The sequence below is a fragment of the Syzygium oleosum genome, unplaced genomic scaffold (assembly GCF_021117445.2).
Source record: "Syzygium oleosum isolate NSW1041296 unplaced genomic scaffold, Sole_v2.1 Sole_v2.07, whole genome shotgun sequence".
Lineage (NCBI taxonomy): Eukaryota > Viridiplantae > Streptophyta > Magnoliopsida > Myrtales > Myrtaceae > Syzygium > Syzygium oleosum.
The window spans coordinates 262485-281150 of record NW_026607491.1 but is presented as its reverse complement, the minus strand read 5'-3'; the positions used below and the strand labels follow the sequence as shown (position 1 = coordinate 281150).

At 42.5% G+C, this 18666-nt stretch overlaps 1 protein-coding gene and 1 pseudogene across 1 annotated transcript; both read right to left on the bottom strand.

The window, feature by feature from the left end:
- Positions 1 to 1194: 1194 nt before the first annotated feature.
- On the bottom strand, positions 1195 to 3255 carry LOC130138588 (uncharacterized). The gene has a single exon (XM_056313052.1). It carries the CDS (start codon positions 3253 to 3255, stop codon positions 1195 to 1197), a length of 2061 nt encoding a protein of 686 aa, XP_056169027.1.
- Positions 3256 to 16584: 13329 nt separating this feature from the next.
- Positions 16585 to 18666, bottom strand: LOC115666146 (uncharacterized; annotated as a pseudogene).

Genomic DNA, 18666 nt, shown 5'->3' with positions numbered 1-18666 from the left:
GTTGCAAGTAGAGTTGGTGTCTTCATAAAATCCACAGTTACAGTAAAATTCAACTGTCTTGGACTTGGAAGATATCTATGGCAGTTGAGCTCATGAGGGGCTGTGGGAGAGTAGCACTTATTAGATTTCAGCGAAACGATTATGACTTGACATAAACATTGAACCAATGTAGAGATTGTTAAAATATATATTGAATTTGAGCCATTGAATGAAAGCTGATCTATTAGTGCGCGAAAATACGACCTGATGTGCAACTCTCGTACGTGACATGCTAAAAGAGTCCAAGACTATTCCTAACAAAACAAGAAAACCACTTTCCTCGTTTAATTTAGAAGTCAGCCACAAGATTTCCTAATTTAGTCGGAAATATATTTTTATATTCAATCTTGGGCTTTGGTCTTCATGTCGCTGGTACATAGTGGTGTCCCTTGCGTGTGCAATAGTTGGGCCCTAAAGGGACGCTTATTCGTTAAGGGGTAAGATTTTGTGTACTACTTTGTGAGATTAAGAGCAATTATTTCGTAAGTAATTGTGACGGTCAAATATCGTGCAAGCTATTGGGTAAAGTTGGGGATTTGCAAAATACCGAAAGTGTTTGGGTTGACTCGATGGTAGTTATAATTTTCATTGGATCGCTTGATTTATGGTGGAATTCTGTACTACTCTCTTCATAGAGTAGGTCACGTCAACCGAATAACGTAAATTCAACATCCAATTTATTTCTTTTTTTTGTTTATTTTATTATTTGATCGCGTGTTTTTCGACACATCTTGCTCCTATAGTAAATTTAGCTTGGTCATAATATGTCTTTATTAGATGAGGTGACCGACATTCGATAATTTCTTACTTAGAAATGTTACTTTCTATTAACGGTACAATATTAAACTTGCGATCCGAATTTTAAATAAGAGCACTCGAATGTAATCCGCATGAGCTTCTCCCATTTGGTTCCCAGAAGTGTACGGAATCGCAGGATATTATAGAAATCGATCAGCTGGAGGAGTTTACAGGGAAGGGACACTTTTAACGACAATGTGCAGTCAGAGCAAATCAGCAGCGCGCTTATTAGTACAAGAAGAAGCGAAACAAAGGTGGTAAAAAAGGCGAGGTGAGATCCCCCGGCAATCAGATTTTTCAGTGGAATTTGCGGGTAGGAGCCCTCATCCTTTTCCGACTCGGCAACTTTACCCTCAATTATTTTCGAGCAATGGGATGTCCTCTTATTTGTGAGGTCAATCGGTCTTCTTCCCATGGAGACAGGGGTACTCCCAAATGTCGATAGAAGCCAAGCTGTGCCATCAATAGCCAAACCAAGGTGACAAGTTCTCCTCCTTTACTCAGTTGTTGAGCATAACTGTAAGGTCGGCAATGGATCGCAGCGTACCCCAGCAATTCCACCCACACTTCACTCGTGATCTTCCACCTTTTTTCCTTCTCAATATTCTGCAATACCCTAGCGAGAGCACACGCTTTAGGAAGCACAGATCTGATTATCTTTTCTTCCCATAGACGTGGCTCCACTTTTGAAAAACCAGAGAGGAGACTTTGGCACGCACTTTCCTTCGATATCTTCGTTTTGCTCCCATCAGAGATATTTTTGCTGATGAACTCATCCATCCCATCACAAGTGTACCGGAACCTTATTTCGCCAAACCCAGCCACTGCAGACATCATATCAGGTTGTTTGATCATGAGATGAAGCATATAATCTGACAAGACCTTACTGTTTACACGATCGTTCCTAGTTTCATCAGGGTCAGTATTGTAACAGAGCTCAGTGGCAACGTGCCACAGTAAAAGGCTTTCATCATAATCGACATCACGGACGAATGGAAGCAAGCTTGTGCAATCTTGCTCTGTTTCAGAATGCTCCAGAGCCCATTCACCTCGAGCAGCACATATCTCCATTTTGCTTTCGAAATCTCTTGCAACCAATTCCTTCCGTTTCAGCTCATAAAAAATCAGTTCACGTAATTTGTCACTGTATGGTTCTACTCGTCCAGGCTTCAAGTCATCAAACAATGCGCCCAGAGGGATGAGACCAAGGAGTTTCTCAATCCATGTTGGTGGCCTTCTCGGCGACCTTCTCAGCTGAGAATCTATCAAATTGTACTGGAAGATTGATCTAGACCACCTAGCATGTAGTATATGCAATGCAAATGGTGACCTTTCGGATTTGAATTTGAGGAGGAACTTCATGAAGGTTCTTCCTATAGGATGTTCTCCAAATATCCATAAAAGTGCAATTGTCCAGTCAGAGCAAATGAGCCTACCAAGAGCTACAAATTCCAGGTCAACAGCTCCAAGGAGCAAGGTGTATGTAATCCGTGTATCATATTCGTGAAAACCATGCTTGTTCAGGACATAGAAAAGTGCAAAAGCAGTAACGACGCAGCCAATTGAGATAGCTCGGAAAAGGTACCCTGCTGGACGGTGAACCACGGCAGCCTTGGTATAAAGAACATCATAAAAGAAGTTGAGCTCAGCCTCAACGACCCGAAAAGCATCCTTTGCGGTTATCCTCCTGAAAAATTCGAAGCTTTCGGTCTTTTGACTCAAGTGGAAGGGGAGTTCCACAAGGATGCCTTTGAAGGTTGTGAAGTAAGAAAATGCGGTTATTATCACTTCTCTGTCGTCCAAATCGGTTTTATTTTGCCCTCCAAATCGGTTTTCTATTGGAGGCATGTGTTCCGGCCGAGCATCAAGAAACCTGAGCAGGGAACCACGGAATTTACTGAAGCTTGCAAGATACAGAGCACGTGTTCGCTCTATATATTTTATGGTTCCTCCAATAAACACGAGGATGGTCGGGACAGTTAGCTTGTTGCTGGGGAGGGACTGGTAAAGCACATAGCATGCGGTGCCTAGCTGGAACAAGAGATTAAGCAAGTGCCTCCGCCACAGCTCATTATCCTCGAGCGCGAAAGCGGTTATGGTGTCGGGTCCTCCAAGGTGTAGCAGCAGAAATGGAGCCCAAAATGCCAAAAGGTCACCATATGCATCGGCCTCGGAGTCTGAAGTACCACCAACGATTTGGGCTTTGGCAATTAGTCCAAAGGCATAGACAGCGACTGAGTCGGCAACCAAGTAAGCTGACCACATGAGAGTCGCGAACCACCAGTTTGACCACCTCTTTCGCATGGGTGCAAAAAAGATGAGAAAGACTTGCAGAGATAGGCTCGTAAGGATTGCCCCTCGGAGATTGAGTTTCATCCATAACTTCTGGACTTCTGCGAGAATGTTCGTACTTCCCATTTGATCCTCACTTTCTCCCCAGATCCTGGAAGGAAATCTTTTAGTTAGCATGAGTGAGTATTATTACCTAGGAAGCACGAACACTCTCCGTGGGCCTTCATGTCGGTATCGGACGTGCGTCCACATGCAACCGACACGTGGTCAATGCTCTGGACAAGCCAGCGACACGCGAGTCTAGCATCCCGACACACCCGGGTCAATTTTAAACATTTCCAATAAATTAGGGATCAAAATGTAAATTCATCATGGGCTCTTTTTTTTAATTATTGATTTATTTGTGGATTCGAATCAAATTAATTTAATTGAAATAACCATAAAAGTGATAATTTATCATGTATATATAAAAATGTACATTTGATATACAACGTGTCCCGACGTGTCGGAATTCTCTATTTTATTGATAAATGACGTGTCAACGTGTCGTGTCGTGTCGTGGTGTCGGTGCTACTTAGAGTATTACAATAAGGCAACAATGATTGAATAGATATGCAAGCCGGAGGATATAATAAAAGAAAAGGTGACTATTAAGGGCAGAGTCGATAATACCTTGAAATTTATTTACGATCCGATAGGAATGGATGTCTTGCTTCACGCTACGAGTGTCGAGCAATGCGTAGTTATAAAGGAGTTAGAAGCGACAGGACTCAAGCTGAGGTCAGTATGGAGCAAGAGGACTCGGCGAGAAACTTGTGGAGAACGCATACTAAGAGCATGAAAACCAGTGCGCTTTGGCCCTTGTTAGTGACGTACATACTATTCTTTATCACACTTTGGCATTTCTTCTTTTATCTTTAACTTCTCTTCTCATTCAAGCATCGTCATTGCACCCATCACTGTCCAGCATCCCTCAGGAGATGATCTACCAGTTTGAAGTTAGACAGAGAGAGAGTCGTCTTTTGTCATCTGGGGCTTCTTGTTTCGAGCTTTAAAGCTGTTTGTTTCCAATTTTAGCTTTAGCCTCATTCACATTTCTCTCTTTTTCATTGTCTTGCAGGTTCTATTCTTTCCTGACGAAAAAGAGCTAAAGCCAAGTCTTACGACAAACAAGAGGCCTCACAACTACTCTTCAGACATGGACAACACATTAGCTTAAAGCATCACCCGATGGACAGAGTTATTACAGTTCAGAACATCATCCAACCTCAATGTAGTAGCTTCATTCCTTTGCGACAAATGTGCAAATTAATCGCATCAAAGCAAATCGGACACAAGCTCAGAACTTCAGACAGCGAGCAACCAGAATACCAAACCAAATCACAAATTCGATGCAATGCAAATCCTGTCCCTAACCTTCTGCACTAAACCTGATCAACAACAAAGAGAAATTTGAAAAATCACAATGAACACTGTTTGCGCGTGACACCGAGCATGGAATTGGAGGCATTGAAGAACACCGTTGGAAAAATCTAAGATCCATTAGGCTAGGCCATTTGTAGCTGATGTTTCTGCTATGGGCATTGTACGGGTCACTTATGTGAGCGTTACCTTGTCGAGAGTAGTCCAGCACCGAGAAGATCTGTCATGGATAAACTTAAAATCTGGCATATAGTGTTTATTGCTGCAAAGCCATCATTAGCATTGGGAAGAAGATTTCTCGCTTCTCTGCTGTTGTAATGTTGCCCGGCGTGTTAGATCATCTGTTTCTTGTATGGCCAAGACAAAGCTTTATCAATAATTCTATTGTTAACATGTTGCGGCCTTTGCTTGGTCTTTTCCATTCAGAGCCTGGAATTGGTTTGTGGAAGTGGAAAGCTGATGCAGCTTTCTGTTTGTATATTAGTCTGCTCGTTTCGATTATATCGTGTTTTATAATCTGACCATTTGATTAACTTTAAGGCGGTCTTTCTAACTTGTACAAGATGAAGTCTTTCTTTGAGGAGATTCTCGATGCAATTCCCGACTATGTTGGATGCACTGATTGCGGAGGCTCCGTCCGGTTCAGAAAGCCCTTTCACTAAGATGAAAAGATGTGCTGCCTCCTTCATACAAGGAAAGAGAACAAGAGGCGTTATATGCATAATCATCATTCTAATACCAAAGTCGACAGAAAAAGGAGAGAGATTAGTTAGATAGTTCATCTGTTGCCACTGTTTTGGAAGGTGGTCTGTCTGCACTGTCATCTGCTGTCCCATTTGTGATCGATTACTGTATAATCAGACAAATGGTCATGGCTATCTTGTCTGTATCACCTGGTGTTTGCAATTTTCACATTGGTTTTGTTGTTTCTGAAAGTAATGATGAGGTTCTTAAGACAATTAGTCTCATCTTCTCCCCACACTTGCCAAAAGTAGGTCAACGCAGCAGCTGTGATTATGTTTAGCCGTGGAGATATGATTCAGTAGAGTCTGTGTGAGGGCTACCGAATTCGCAAGAACCATCCTCTCTTTTGGTTGATTCGCGAGACAAAAGAAGTATCATCCTAAAGAAGTCATGAGCGACTTCAAACTTCATCGCGCAATCGCGTATTTCCGAGCGAATAAGCTGATGGGCCTTAACCTAATGCAATCAGCTGACGAAGCTGGTCGATATCGTTCCCCTTCTTTTTTCGCGCTATTGCAGACCCGACGAGGGTGTCGGAATAAAATCAAAAGATAAAAAGATGGACCATAGCGAGAAGCTAAGAAGGATATCTATTGTCTTTCATTAGAGAAGTGGAAAGGCCATCTACTTGTTTGTCTGATTCAATGTGTAATTTTGATTTGAGCCGAAAATAGTTATCTTTAAACTTTCTAAACATATGGTGGGTATTGGTGGATGAACATATACATCCTTTATCACCTTAACTTTTCAAATGGGATGAGATCGACTATCGTTTAGAAGTATAGCATGATTATGACATCAAACATGCATTATATACAAAAATAGGAGTCACGCTTGCATTACATAAATAGAAAAAAAAATAAAGGAAAAACAGAGGTGTTATCACTTACAAGGGAAAACGTAGCAAATCGGGTTCATTAGATAAATCTTGTGGAAAATCAATTGTCTTCTTTCTGCAAGGAAAAGATCACACACTTTTCCCGTAGGAAAAAAAATTCTACAAATTCTGAAATAGATGTGTCCTTTTTCTTTAAAAAAAAGAAATTGGGTCTACTTAATTTTTTTGTAAAATAAGAAAAATTCAATTTGATGAGAATAAGAAAAGTTCATACTTACGATTGAAAAGCGCTAGCAATTTGAGATAAACTAAGATATTTCATGCACCGATGAATATTATTCACAAGCAAACCCACTTATCTCCACTATCTAACCTTTTTTTGTTTTACCAGAGTTAATCTAGCAAATTAATTAGAAATTCCTTAAAAAACACTTGTGATTATTGTTAGGTTTATCGCCATCATAAAAATACTTTTACACATTTACCGTCGTACTTTCTTGTCGATTCAGAAGGGGAATGTGAGGGATTTATTGGGTTTCATCAATGGAGCATGGATTATTAGAACGTGTCTGTCTTATCGTTTCATAAATGAGATTAGCAACTAGAAATTGAAATTGTTATTTGTCGAATTGATTCGAAAGGAAAAGGAAATTTTTTATTAATTTACTGGATTAACTATGGTAAAAAAAAAAAAAAGGAGGTTCATGGAAGATTTTCCCGAGGGGATATTACGATTAACTTTTTTTTTCCTAAAGTGTCAGATTTTCATATTTCCATCGTAATTTTGTAAAGTAAATTAGTTTTTCAGCCAAAATAATCTATATAAGATCTTCCCGATTTTCGTATATGGGGGACCATTGAGAAATCTGAGATCACTAGACGTCGATCGCACGCTCCCCTCCTCCTCCTCCGCCGAGCGATTTCCCATCGCTTCCCAGTTTGAAGAATCCATCCATCATGGGCTCGATCGTCGCCGGAGAAGACGACACCGACTGGAGCGGCGTCGCGACGAGCTGGACCGTCTCAGCCAGCAGTCTTGCCGACTCAGTGACCGTCGAGTCGTCTCTTTCTCCGATCGACGACGGCGCGGTCAGCTCAGCTCCGAGAGCTCCTCTCCTCCTGCGCCCTCCCTCGTCCGATCGCAGCCCCTGCGAGATCACTGGTAAGCTCTTTCCGGCTCACTCTTAGCTTCCCGAGTGCTGGTGTATGGGTTCTATCGTTTTCGCGTAGTGAATTAGTAATTAGTCATAATAGTCACGACTATGAGACGAGATGCAGTCGCTCGGTCGCGGTGTTTCTCCAAGTTTCATCTTTTATTGCGTTTGAATTATATTCTTTTGTCCTTGATTTGAAGCACACGAGTCAGACCATCGATTAGCTAGTGGCTTCAGTAGCTTTCGAACGATTCGTGTTAATGTGATGTAGTGGTGGTTTATGTGTCCTTTTCACCTCAACCGCCCGATCATTACTTGCTTAAGCCTCGAAGAAGAATTGTTTCAGTGCCTTAGTTGCGGTTATGAGTGACAAAGAATTCGTCTGCTGCAGTTAGTTTCGCTCAGCCACAGGATGTGCGCCAAGTTTATGTCCGAAGCACTGCTCGAGTTTACGAGATATACTACGCCCCCAAGCAGCGGGCGGGCAATGAGTATCTCTGTACGGTTCGATGCGGCATTGTCGTTAGGGACGAAGTTTCTGACGGGGATGTTCCTCAAGCAGCTAATCTCGCTTCTCGTGGGGACTCTATGGATGAGTTTGCCGAAGAAAGATCCAAAAATGAGATTAATTTGAATGCTGGTGAAGACGATTGGGTTGAAGTGAAGGCGCCCAGTACTTCATTTGAAACTAATACAAATGTCGCTACATCTTTGAAGTCCTCTATCAAAATGGTAATAGACTCGCTCTCTTGCGTATGTAGATTTAGCTTCCTTTCCTTTCCTTATTTTATCGTCTCGTATCCTATAGTTGATTCTGAGCTATGAGTGTGTCGTATTTGTCGAGACCTCAAGGTAATTCACGGTTGTTACATTGCAAGGCAGGCAAGACATAGGTAGGACCTGAAGGTGCTTGGGGTGCTTATTAGATTGTAAATGGATCCAAATTTGGAAATAGGATGCGGCTTTAAATTTGAAACTGGAAATGAGCACAAAACAAAGGAAGGAATGTTGCCAGGTCCTCTCGTCATAAGCCGGGCTCAGCTCACACTAGCCAGTCCCATATTAGATTATTTAAGAAACTTTATATCTTACCTTATTAGACCAACTCCGTAAAACAGTAAATTACAATATCAATTAATGTAACCCATATTATTACACAAATTAGTTGCATGAAAGAAAATCGAACACTAGTTCAAAACTTCAGACAGGCGACCAACCAGGATACCAAACCAAAGCACAAATTCAATGCAATGCAAATCCGATCCCTAACCTTCTGCACTAAACCTGATCAACAACAAATAGAAATTTGTAAATTAAAGGCATGAAAACTCGAGCACTTTGGCTGTTGTCAGGGATGTATGTACGTTCTATTCTTTAATTATCACACTTTGGCCTTTCTTCTTTATCTTTAACCTTTCTTCTCATTCAAGCATTGTCGTCGCACCCGTCACCGTCTAGCATCCCTGATGATCTACCATTTTGAAGTCGAGATCGAGACAGAGGGAGAGTTCTTTTGTCATCTAGTGCTTCTTGCCTTCATGCTTTAACGCTGTTTGATTCCAATTTTAGCTTTAGCCTGATTCACATTTCTCTCTTTTTCATTGTCTTGCAGGTTCTATTCTTTCCTGATCAATAAGAGCAAAAGCCAAGTCTTCCAACTAACAAGAGGCCTCACAACTACTTTTAGGCAAGGACAACATATTATCTTAAAGCATCACACGGTGGGTAGAGTAGCTTCATTCCTTCGCAACAAATGTGCAAATTAATCGCATGAAAGAAAATCGAACACTAGTTCGGAACTTCAGACAGCGAGCAACCAGGATACCAACCACAGCACAAATTCGATGCAATGCAAATCCGGTCCCCGACCTTCTGCACTAAACCTGATCAACAACAAACAGAAATTTGAAAAATCACAACGAACACTGTTCACGCATTACACTTGGCCTGGAATTGGAGGCATATCCATACGTGTAGGCCATTTATCGCTGATGTTTCAGCTATGGGCATTGTATAGGTCACGTAGAGGAAATTCGATGTTTAATTTGAATTACGACTGCTTTGCATCGAGCCTTCCTTATAGGATTAGAGTTAAAGTTGAGGGAGCGCCACTACGAAGCACTAGCTTTGCTAGGCTGGGGCTATGATCGATGGCTTTATCCAATACGAGTGTGAACTATTGCAAAAGGGATGCTTTTTACGGACCAAAAAGCAATATTAATTGCACAAATATTTAATTATTTACAGTTTCTCGACTACAATTGTTTGCCTTCTTTTTGGAAACGGTTCACTTGTTTTCAAGGGCATTTCACCAAAGATGACTAACTGCTGTATAAGTTTCATAAAGTCTGATTTTGCCATTTGGCCACATTACAACCCCAAAGTTCTTTGCACTATAGATTTCAGTAAAATCATAACCTTTAAGTGAGCTGTCCTGATGCCTTTATGTCTAACTTTATGGTGCTTGATTACTCTACAGCTGGTTTTGTTTATGAGGTTTCTTCTCTCTCACCAACGAGACATTTCATTAAACATTCTCGTAAGGCACTACTCGATGGCATCAGCCCTGCTAACAATCGTCGGATGCCAAAGTTCTTTGTTTTCTTGTTTCTTTCTTCTTCTTTTTTTAATGTTGTTTGTTATTTTTCGTTCCGTGAATTTTCTTAAATGGTTTAATTATGGTGCTTGGGAAACAGTACAGTATGTTCAGCTTATCATATAATGCAACTGCTACACAATCTGTTATGAACGTGGAAATTGGTTTACGTACTTCACATTCCCAATGGAAAGTTTGATTTGCAATTGTGTTTCTATGCACGTCTGTATCTAAGGCGTAGTGGAGCTGAGTTGAGTTGACACATACTATTAATTTAATTCAACTCGTATTGAATAATAGAGACTCAATCAATTATCTTATGAAAGATGAGTCTCCGCTCAGTCAAGCTAAAACACGTGTGACATTCCGGAATTTTGCTCATTTGGGATTTATGAAATGAATTATTTTGCGAATGTGCTCGTAGTTAGTTCTCACCCGGAACTGATCATTCCTGGGATACTAACCGTTAGGGAAAGGCTAACTGGGAATTTAAAATTCGTGCGACTAAGTAAAAATTCGATCGTAAATTGACTTTCGATCATAAAATCGCCGAGGTAACATTTTGAGCCATTGTAGGCCGATCCAAGGATAACGAAGGGTCAGTTCGCCACTGTCGTAGTAGTGGATCGCGGGTGATTCCGCCGGACCACGAAATGAATTGACGAACGAACCCGAACTTATTCCGAACGATCGTACTCATCGGACCTAGTGATCAATCCTCGCGATTTTATTGGCAACCGAAGTCAGTACGGTCTGAATAAATTGCACGTGACTCGATTTAGTATCAATCACGGGTCGTATAGACGAATTTCCCAAAAGCCGCCCGTTAATCTGAGAAACGCTCGAGTTACGTTATGTATATATAATTTAAATACTGATTAGAGACCAAACCGAGCATCAGAAAATTCGGAAAGTCACGGCAGGACCTTTGGACGACGTTGTAATTGGAACGTGCATCTCTGGATTTCTTCGGATTTTTCAGAAAAGCTCGATTTCGGCGAGAAACGGAGAAACTGACCATTTTACCCTTGGAATTTATTAAAAGGTTAGTTTTAAAGGGCAAGGGCATTTTGGTAATTTTTCCCTAAAAGTTGGAAAAGACAATTTTGCCCTTGGACTTTTTGAGAAATTACAAGTATACCCTTGGATATTTTTGGTAAGATTCGATCTGGGCCGTCGGTTTTAAGATTAGATCGAATCTCGGCCGTCGGATTAACAAGATTAGAGAGGGGTATTTTGGTAAATTACCAAAAAGGTGGTCAAAATTGGATATTTAGCCTTTGACCCCTTTCTCTCTCTCCTCTCTCTCTCTTCTTCCTCCCTCTCCACCGTGAATCCCCCCCCCCACCGTGAGCCTCCCCCTCCTCCGATCTCTCTCTCCTTCCCTCGCCGATCGCCGCCGGACCGCCGCCGTGCCACGCCGTCCTCGCCGGCACACCACCGCTAGCCCCACGCCGCCGCTGCCGTCCCCCTCCCTCTTGGTCTCCCCTTGGCCGTGAGCCCCACCGCCCAAGCCGCGCCGTCGCCACCCAAGCCGATCGCCGCCCGCCGGGAGCCGTACGCCGTCGCCGCCGTTCCCGATTAAGTGCCGCCGCTTTCCGTTCTAGCTGCGATAGTCTAGAACGCGGGTAAGTCGCGCTCTAAACCCAACTTAGGACTTCGGGTATCGACGGGCGATTTTTGGGTGAAATCGGGTATAAGTTAAGTGCGGAATTTCATGATTTAGGAGTGGAATTATGTGGCGGGCCTTAGGATTTAATTCGGACAATTTTTATTGTAAATTGGAGGACAACAGTGAGATGTGGACTACTGTTCATGGGGCTGTGATGGGCCGATCGGGACGCAAGTTAGATTTTTAGAACCGAGAATTAATGGCGAGAAAGTCTCGTGAAGGACCTGAGTCGATTTGAGGCCATTTGGTTAGAGAAAAATAACAATTTCTGTGTTTTACGGGCGTTTGAAATATAATTAGGTTGTGGTGGTGAAATTGAATGTGTGATTGTGCAATTGGTCGATTTAATTATGTCTGTTGGGTGCACGCTTGGGCCAGATTGTTTTAATTATTAAAATTGGCCGTGTCGACTGTTGAGTGAGCATGGTTGGTGTATAATTGTTGCGTGCACGGGTCACGTGTGATTGACCAGTTAAGTGGCAAATGATTGTTGCAAGTGTGAAAGAACGAGAAATAGTGCGTGGTACGGTATATGAGATTGTGGGAATTGTGCCGTCCTAAGGCGTGTACTTTAACGCGGGACGATGCCCGGTATTACCGGAAGACTGCCAGCCTGAGGCGTGTACTGCAATGCGGGTTGCGCAGTAGGTGGTAGATGTTGAGCCTGAGGCGTGTACGTTTACGCGGGCAAGAAACATGGCCTGAGGCGTGTACTGTAACGCGGCCTTGGAGTGTTGTGATGAGATAGTCGCAGTGGACCTGAGGCGTGTACTGTAATGCGGGTCACTGGCGAGTGGCACGGAAAGGAATGTGATGAGGCAAACGGAAACGCGCGAGAATGAGAATTAATCATGCATGTGATTGCTTATAATGTGATTGCGACTAACGTGCAGGGTGCAAGCAGGATAAGCCCAGGTAAACTAATTGATGTACCTTCTATGTGATGGTTTGGCGTTTGTGTGTGATTGGTGCTTGTATAGTTGTCTGGAGGTACGTGATAGCCTAGGTGGGGTTTATGTGTGAACTTACTGAGAAGTGTTCTCACGGTTGTTTCAACCAACAATTTCAGAACTCCGACAGGACTCATGAATCCTTCGCCACCCCCACCAGTGCGTTTTGGGGTACCAGTGCACACCGAGAACAATGTTGCAGAATTCCCTATGCTAGATAACGTGACCTGAATTAGGTATACTACGACCGTATTTGTAGAGGTAGGACTACCTTTGTGGGAAACCCATGTATATACGGCCTGGTTCTTCCGGGATGCAGACGGGGATGAGTTCGGACCCGTCAGGGGTTTTGATGTTCCGTTTGATTTAGTTGGTGATTGGGACCCGTCTACAATACTCCCTATTGACGGTGAGTTGACCAGCGTAGAGACTAGTCTAGCCCAGTCAAGAATGCATCCGGCGTCGGCCGCGCAAGTATCGTCAGGGGCTAAGCATGAACCAGAACCTGAAGCATCTCAGGCTGAGGACGACCCGATGGATATAGACCTAGAACCAATTCCCGAGGAGGAACCATAGGGGTTAGAGGCCGAGGCAGAACCCGAGAATGTGCCTGATGAGTCCGAGGAGTCGGAAGAGCCTGTAGGAGACCCGGAATATATACTCCCTTTTGAGCAGTATATGGATCCCAATTTCGTGCCCGAGTACAACTTCTTTGATTTTCTGGCTGAGGAGTATCAGAATGCAGTTCCAGCTGAATCGGGCGACATCAATCACCCGATTGAGATTAATGCAGAGCCGGAATCCTTAGAGCAACAGACCTATCAGGGGAGTTCGGAATCAGAAGACAAGGAGTCAGATTCAGAATGGACTCCGAGTAAAGGGCGCAAGGGATAGTGTAGGGGCTCAGAAATTAGGCTTTTGGCGAGTACCATTTTTGAGGGTAGGATGCCAGGTCACCAGTCCTATTTGGATTTCAACGGTTTTAATACGGTGTGCACATGTATATTAAGGTTTGTAAAACTGTGAATATTATGGTATAAGTTCGAATGAGAAAAGAATATGTATATTCTCCCTGATTGTTTTCCCCAGTTTTTAAATTGTCCGGGTTAATCGTAGTTTCCGCTGTGGATTTAAATCTCTGATGGTTATTTGAGGTCGGCGATAACCCTGGGATGTCGCTTTAATCGACCAGTGGCGGATGTCACGAGCTCGATAGGGTTCGGGGCGTGACAACACGAGCTTGAGCTCAAACTAAAGTTTTATAAATGCAATATAATTGAGAATTTGTTATGTTTAAACGTCTTGCGATGAAATCAAAACAAAAGATTAATTACGAAATTAGGCTCAAGAGCTACTTGAGTTCAAAAATTGAACTCAAGCTGACTCAACATAATTATCTAGCAGTTCAAACTTAATCGAAATTGAACTAATTAAGGTGTCCTTTAGCTCATGGAGAGATTGAGATCTTGATTTGGTGATACTTTGGCTGGGGAAACTGCCATTTTGTCTGGAGTTTGTGTAATCATCTGATTTGTAAAACTTTTTAGCACCATTATTTGAAATAACATTCGTGACTCACCAATTTTTCATGGATATTTGTGTATACAGGTGAAGGCGGCATTGCTGGAAGGAGCTCACGGTGTAATTGCTGGACGCGCTGCTGCCTGTAACTTTTATAGGTACATCCATGCCTCCACATAGTTAGCAGCTACGGCTTTATCAAATTCTTATGTATTGGTGCTTCCAGTTCTGCATTAATTGCTTCTGTTAGTTTCGCCATCTATCTTTGAAATTTGAGGGCCATACGGCAACAGGATGAATAATCCAAGGGAATGTTGATGGTATTGAAGAAAGGTATTATTTTCTTTTATGATATAAAATGCAACGATGTAGATCAAACTCGATTAGAACTTTAGCTAAGTCGAGCGGTGCCCGCTTTATGGTTGCAAAATTTGTTCAGAGATTTGAAATTGGTTGTAAATTTTAACAGCCCATGGCAGACTTTGGCGTACGTAGATAGCGCTGTTTATGGTGTTCCAAGCAGTGGTGTCACACGCCGTCAAGTATAGTTGTACATGTGGATGGATATTATTATTTGCATAGTCCCTGCCTCCTGTTTGCTTCGAGTAGTCCCCTCCACGCAATTATCCAATTCTCAGGTCCTTAAAAGAGGATGAAGTTTATGGAGATGCTGTTCTTGGAATATATGGAAAGAAACCAACTGTGCGTGATGTGGCGAAGGTATGGATGGGAAGAAATGGTTTAACTAGATGGTCTCTTCTTTTGTAGTGTTCTGGGGATGGATTTTAGCGGCCTTTGCTTTACTGTGCGACTGTTAGGAAAAATGTAAGATCCATTAGTCTAGGCCGTTTGTAGCTTGATGTTTCAGCTATGGGCATTGTAAAGGTCACTTATCTTAGCGTGACCTTGGCGGAGAGTAGTCCAGCACCGAGAGGATCTGCAATGGATATCTTCAAAATCTCTCATTATTAGCATTTGGAAGCAGATTTCCTGCTTCTCTGCTTTCGGAATGTTGCCGGGTGTGATAGATCATCTGTTTCTTGTTTGGCCAATATGATGCTTTTTTCCATAAATTTTATTTTGAACATGTTGCAGCCTTTGCTTGGTCTTTTCCATTCTGAGCCTGGAAATGGTTTGTGGAAGCGAAAAGCTGATGCAGCTTTCTGTTCGTATATTAGGCTGTTCGTTTCGGTTATATCGTGTTTTATAGTCTGACCATTTGATTAACTTTAAGGCGGTCTTTCTAACTTGTAGAAGATGAAGTCTTTCTTTGAGAAGAGGCTCGATGCAATTCTTGACTCTGCGTTAGACGCACCTATTGTGAAGTTTCCGTCCGGTTCAGAAAACCCTTTCGCTAATATACAAGATGTCCTGACTCCTCCATAAAAGGAAAGAGAACAAGAGGTCTTATATGCATATTCATTCTTTGGGGAAATTCCAAATAAGAACCTGAAATGCGCTTATTCTCTCAAATAAGGGCTTGAAGTTGTTAAATAAAATCTACGGTTACAGTAAAATTCAATTGTATCTTGAACTTGGAAGATCTCTATGGCAGTTGAGCCCATGAGGGGCTGTGGGAGAGTAGCACTTATTAGGTTCTAGCAAAGCGATTATAACTTGACTTAAATATTGAGCCAATGTAGAGATTATTAAAATATATATTGAATTTGAGCCATTGAATGAAAGCTGATCTAATAGTGTGCGAAAATACGACCTGATGTGCTGCTCTCGTACGTGACATACTAAAAGAGTCCAAGACTATTCCTAACAAAACAAGAAAACCACTTTCCTCGTTTAATTTAGAAGTCAGCCACAAGATTTCCTAATTTAGTTGGAAATATTTTTTTATATTCAATCTTGGGCTTTGGTCTTCACGTCGCTGGTACATAGTGGTGTGCCTTGCGTGCGCAATAGTTGAGTCCTAAAGGTACGCTTATGCGTGAATTACACCCTGAAAGAATTCGAGGGCGTTGAAGGGGTAAGATTTTGTGTACTACTTTGTTAGATTGAGAGAGATTATTTTGCAAGTAATTGTGACAGCCAAATATCGTACAAGCTATTGGGTAAAGTTGGGGGCTTGGGAAATACTGAAAGTGTTTGGGTTGACTCGATGGTAATTATAATTTCTATCGTATCGCTTGATTTATAGTGGAATTCTGTGCTAATCTTTTCGTGGAGTAGGCTGCGTCAACCGAATAGCGTAAATTCAACGTCCGATTTATTTCCTTTTTGTGTTTATTTTATTGTTCGATATCGTGTTTTTCGACACATCTTGCTCCTATAGTAAATTCAGCTTAGTCGTAATATGTCTTTATTAGACGAGGTGACCGACATTCAATAAATTTTTACTTAAAAATGTTACTTTATATTAACTGTACAACATTAAACTTGCTATCCGAATTTTAAATCAGAGCACTCGGATGTAATTTGTGCGAGGTTCTATCATTTGTTTCACAGAAGTGTAAAAAAGGCGAGGTGAGTTCCCCCAGAGCATTAGATTTTTCAGTGGAATTTGCTTGTAGGAGCCCTCATCCTTTGCTGGCTCGGCAACTTTACCCTCAATTATTTCCAATCAATCGGTCTTCCTCTGGAGGCTTGGCGAATCGAAAATGTCGATAGAAGCCAAACTGTGCCATCAATAGCCAAACCAAGGTGACAAGTTCTCCTCCTTTACTCAGTTGTTGAGCATAATCGTAAGGTCGGCAATGGATCGCAGCATACCCCAGCAATTCCACCCACACTTCACTCATGATCTTCCACCTCTTTTCCTTCTCAATATTCCGCAATACCCCAGCGAGAGCACACGCATCAGCAAGCACAGATGTGATCGTGTCGTCATTCGTTGAAGGTGCCCTCACAACTGGATAAGTAGAGAGGAGACTTTGGCACGCACTTTCCTTCGATATCTTCGTTTTGCTCCCATCAGAGAGATTTTTGCTGATGAACTTGTCCATCTCATCACAAGTGTACCGGAACCTTATTTCGCAATCCCCACCCACTGCAGACATCATATCAGGTTGTTTGATCATAAGATGAAGCATATAATCTGACAAGACCTTACTGTTTACACAATCAGTGTTTAAGTTGGTACTTTCATCAGTGTCCGTATTGTAACAGAGCTCGGTGGCAACGTGCCACATTAAAAGGCTCTCATCATAATTGACATCACGGACGAATGGAAGCAAGTTTGTGTAATCTTGCTCTGTTTCGGAATGCTGCAGAGCCCATTGACCTCGAGCAGCACATAGCTCCTTCAAGTCTTCAACACCATCCTTCAAGTCTTCAGAATCATCTAAAGTCAACTTCCGGATCAGCTCCTTAAAAATCAGTTCACCTAATTCGTCGCTGTATGGTTTTGGTTGTCCAGACTTCAACTCATCAAACAATTCCCTGAGAGAGATGCAATCTAGGAGTTTCTCAATCCATTTTGGCCACCTTCTCAGCCGAGAATCTATCAAATTGTACTGGAAGATTGATCTAGACCACCTAGCATGTAGTATATGCAATGCGAATGGTGAGCTTTCGGATTTGAATTTGAGGAGGAACTTCATGAAGGTGCTTCCTATACGATGTTTTTCAAATCTCCCTAGAAGTTCTATTGTCCAGTCAGAGCAAATGAGCCTACCAAGAGCTACAAATTCCAGGCCCACAGCTCCAAGGAGCAAGGTGTATGTAATCCGTACATCATATTCGTGAAAACCATGCTTGTTCAGGACATAGAAAAGTGCAAAAGCAGTAACGACGGAACCAATTGAGATAGCTCGGAAAAGGTACCCTGTTGGACTTTGAACCACGGCAGCCTTGGTATAAAGAACATCATAAAAGAAGTTGAGCTCAGCCTCAATGACCCGAAAAGCATCCTTTGCAGTTATCATCCTCCCGAAAAATTCGAAGCTTTCGTTCATTTGACTCAAGTGGAGGGGGAGTTCCACAAGGATGCCTTTGAAGGTTGTGAAGTGAAAAAATGCGGTTATTATCACTTCTCTGTCGTCCAAATCGGTTTTATTTTGCTCTCCAGCATCTCGGGATTCGATATTGGGCTCCTGCATCATCTCTATCGGAGCATGGCTATCCCGGTCAAAACCAACAGACGGAAGCAGGGAACCACGGAATTTACTGAAGCTGGCAAGATACAGAGCACGTGTTCGCTCTATATATTTTATGGTTCCTCCAATAAACACAAGGACGGTCGGGACAGTTAGCTTGTTGCTGGGGAGGTATTGGTAAAACACATAGCATGCAGTGCCTAGCTGGAATAAGAGATTAAGCAAGTGCCTCCGCCACAGCTCATTATCCTCGAGCGCGAAAGCGGTTATGGTGTCGGGTCCTCCGAGGTGTAGCAGCAGAAATGGAGCCCAAAATGCCAAAAGGTCACCCTATGGATTGGCCTCGGAGTCTGAAGTACCACCACCAACGACTTGGACTTTGGCAATGAGTCCAAAGGCATAGACAGCGACTGAGTCGGCAACCAAGTAAGCTGACCACATGGGAGTCGCGAACCACCTGTTTGACCACCTCTTTCGCATGGGTGCAAAAAAGATGAGAAAGACTTGCAGAGATAGGCTCGTAAGGATCGCCCCTCGGAGATTGAGTTTCATCCATAAATTCTTGGCCTCTGCAAGAATTTTCGTGTTTCCCAT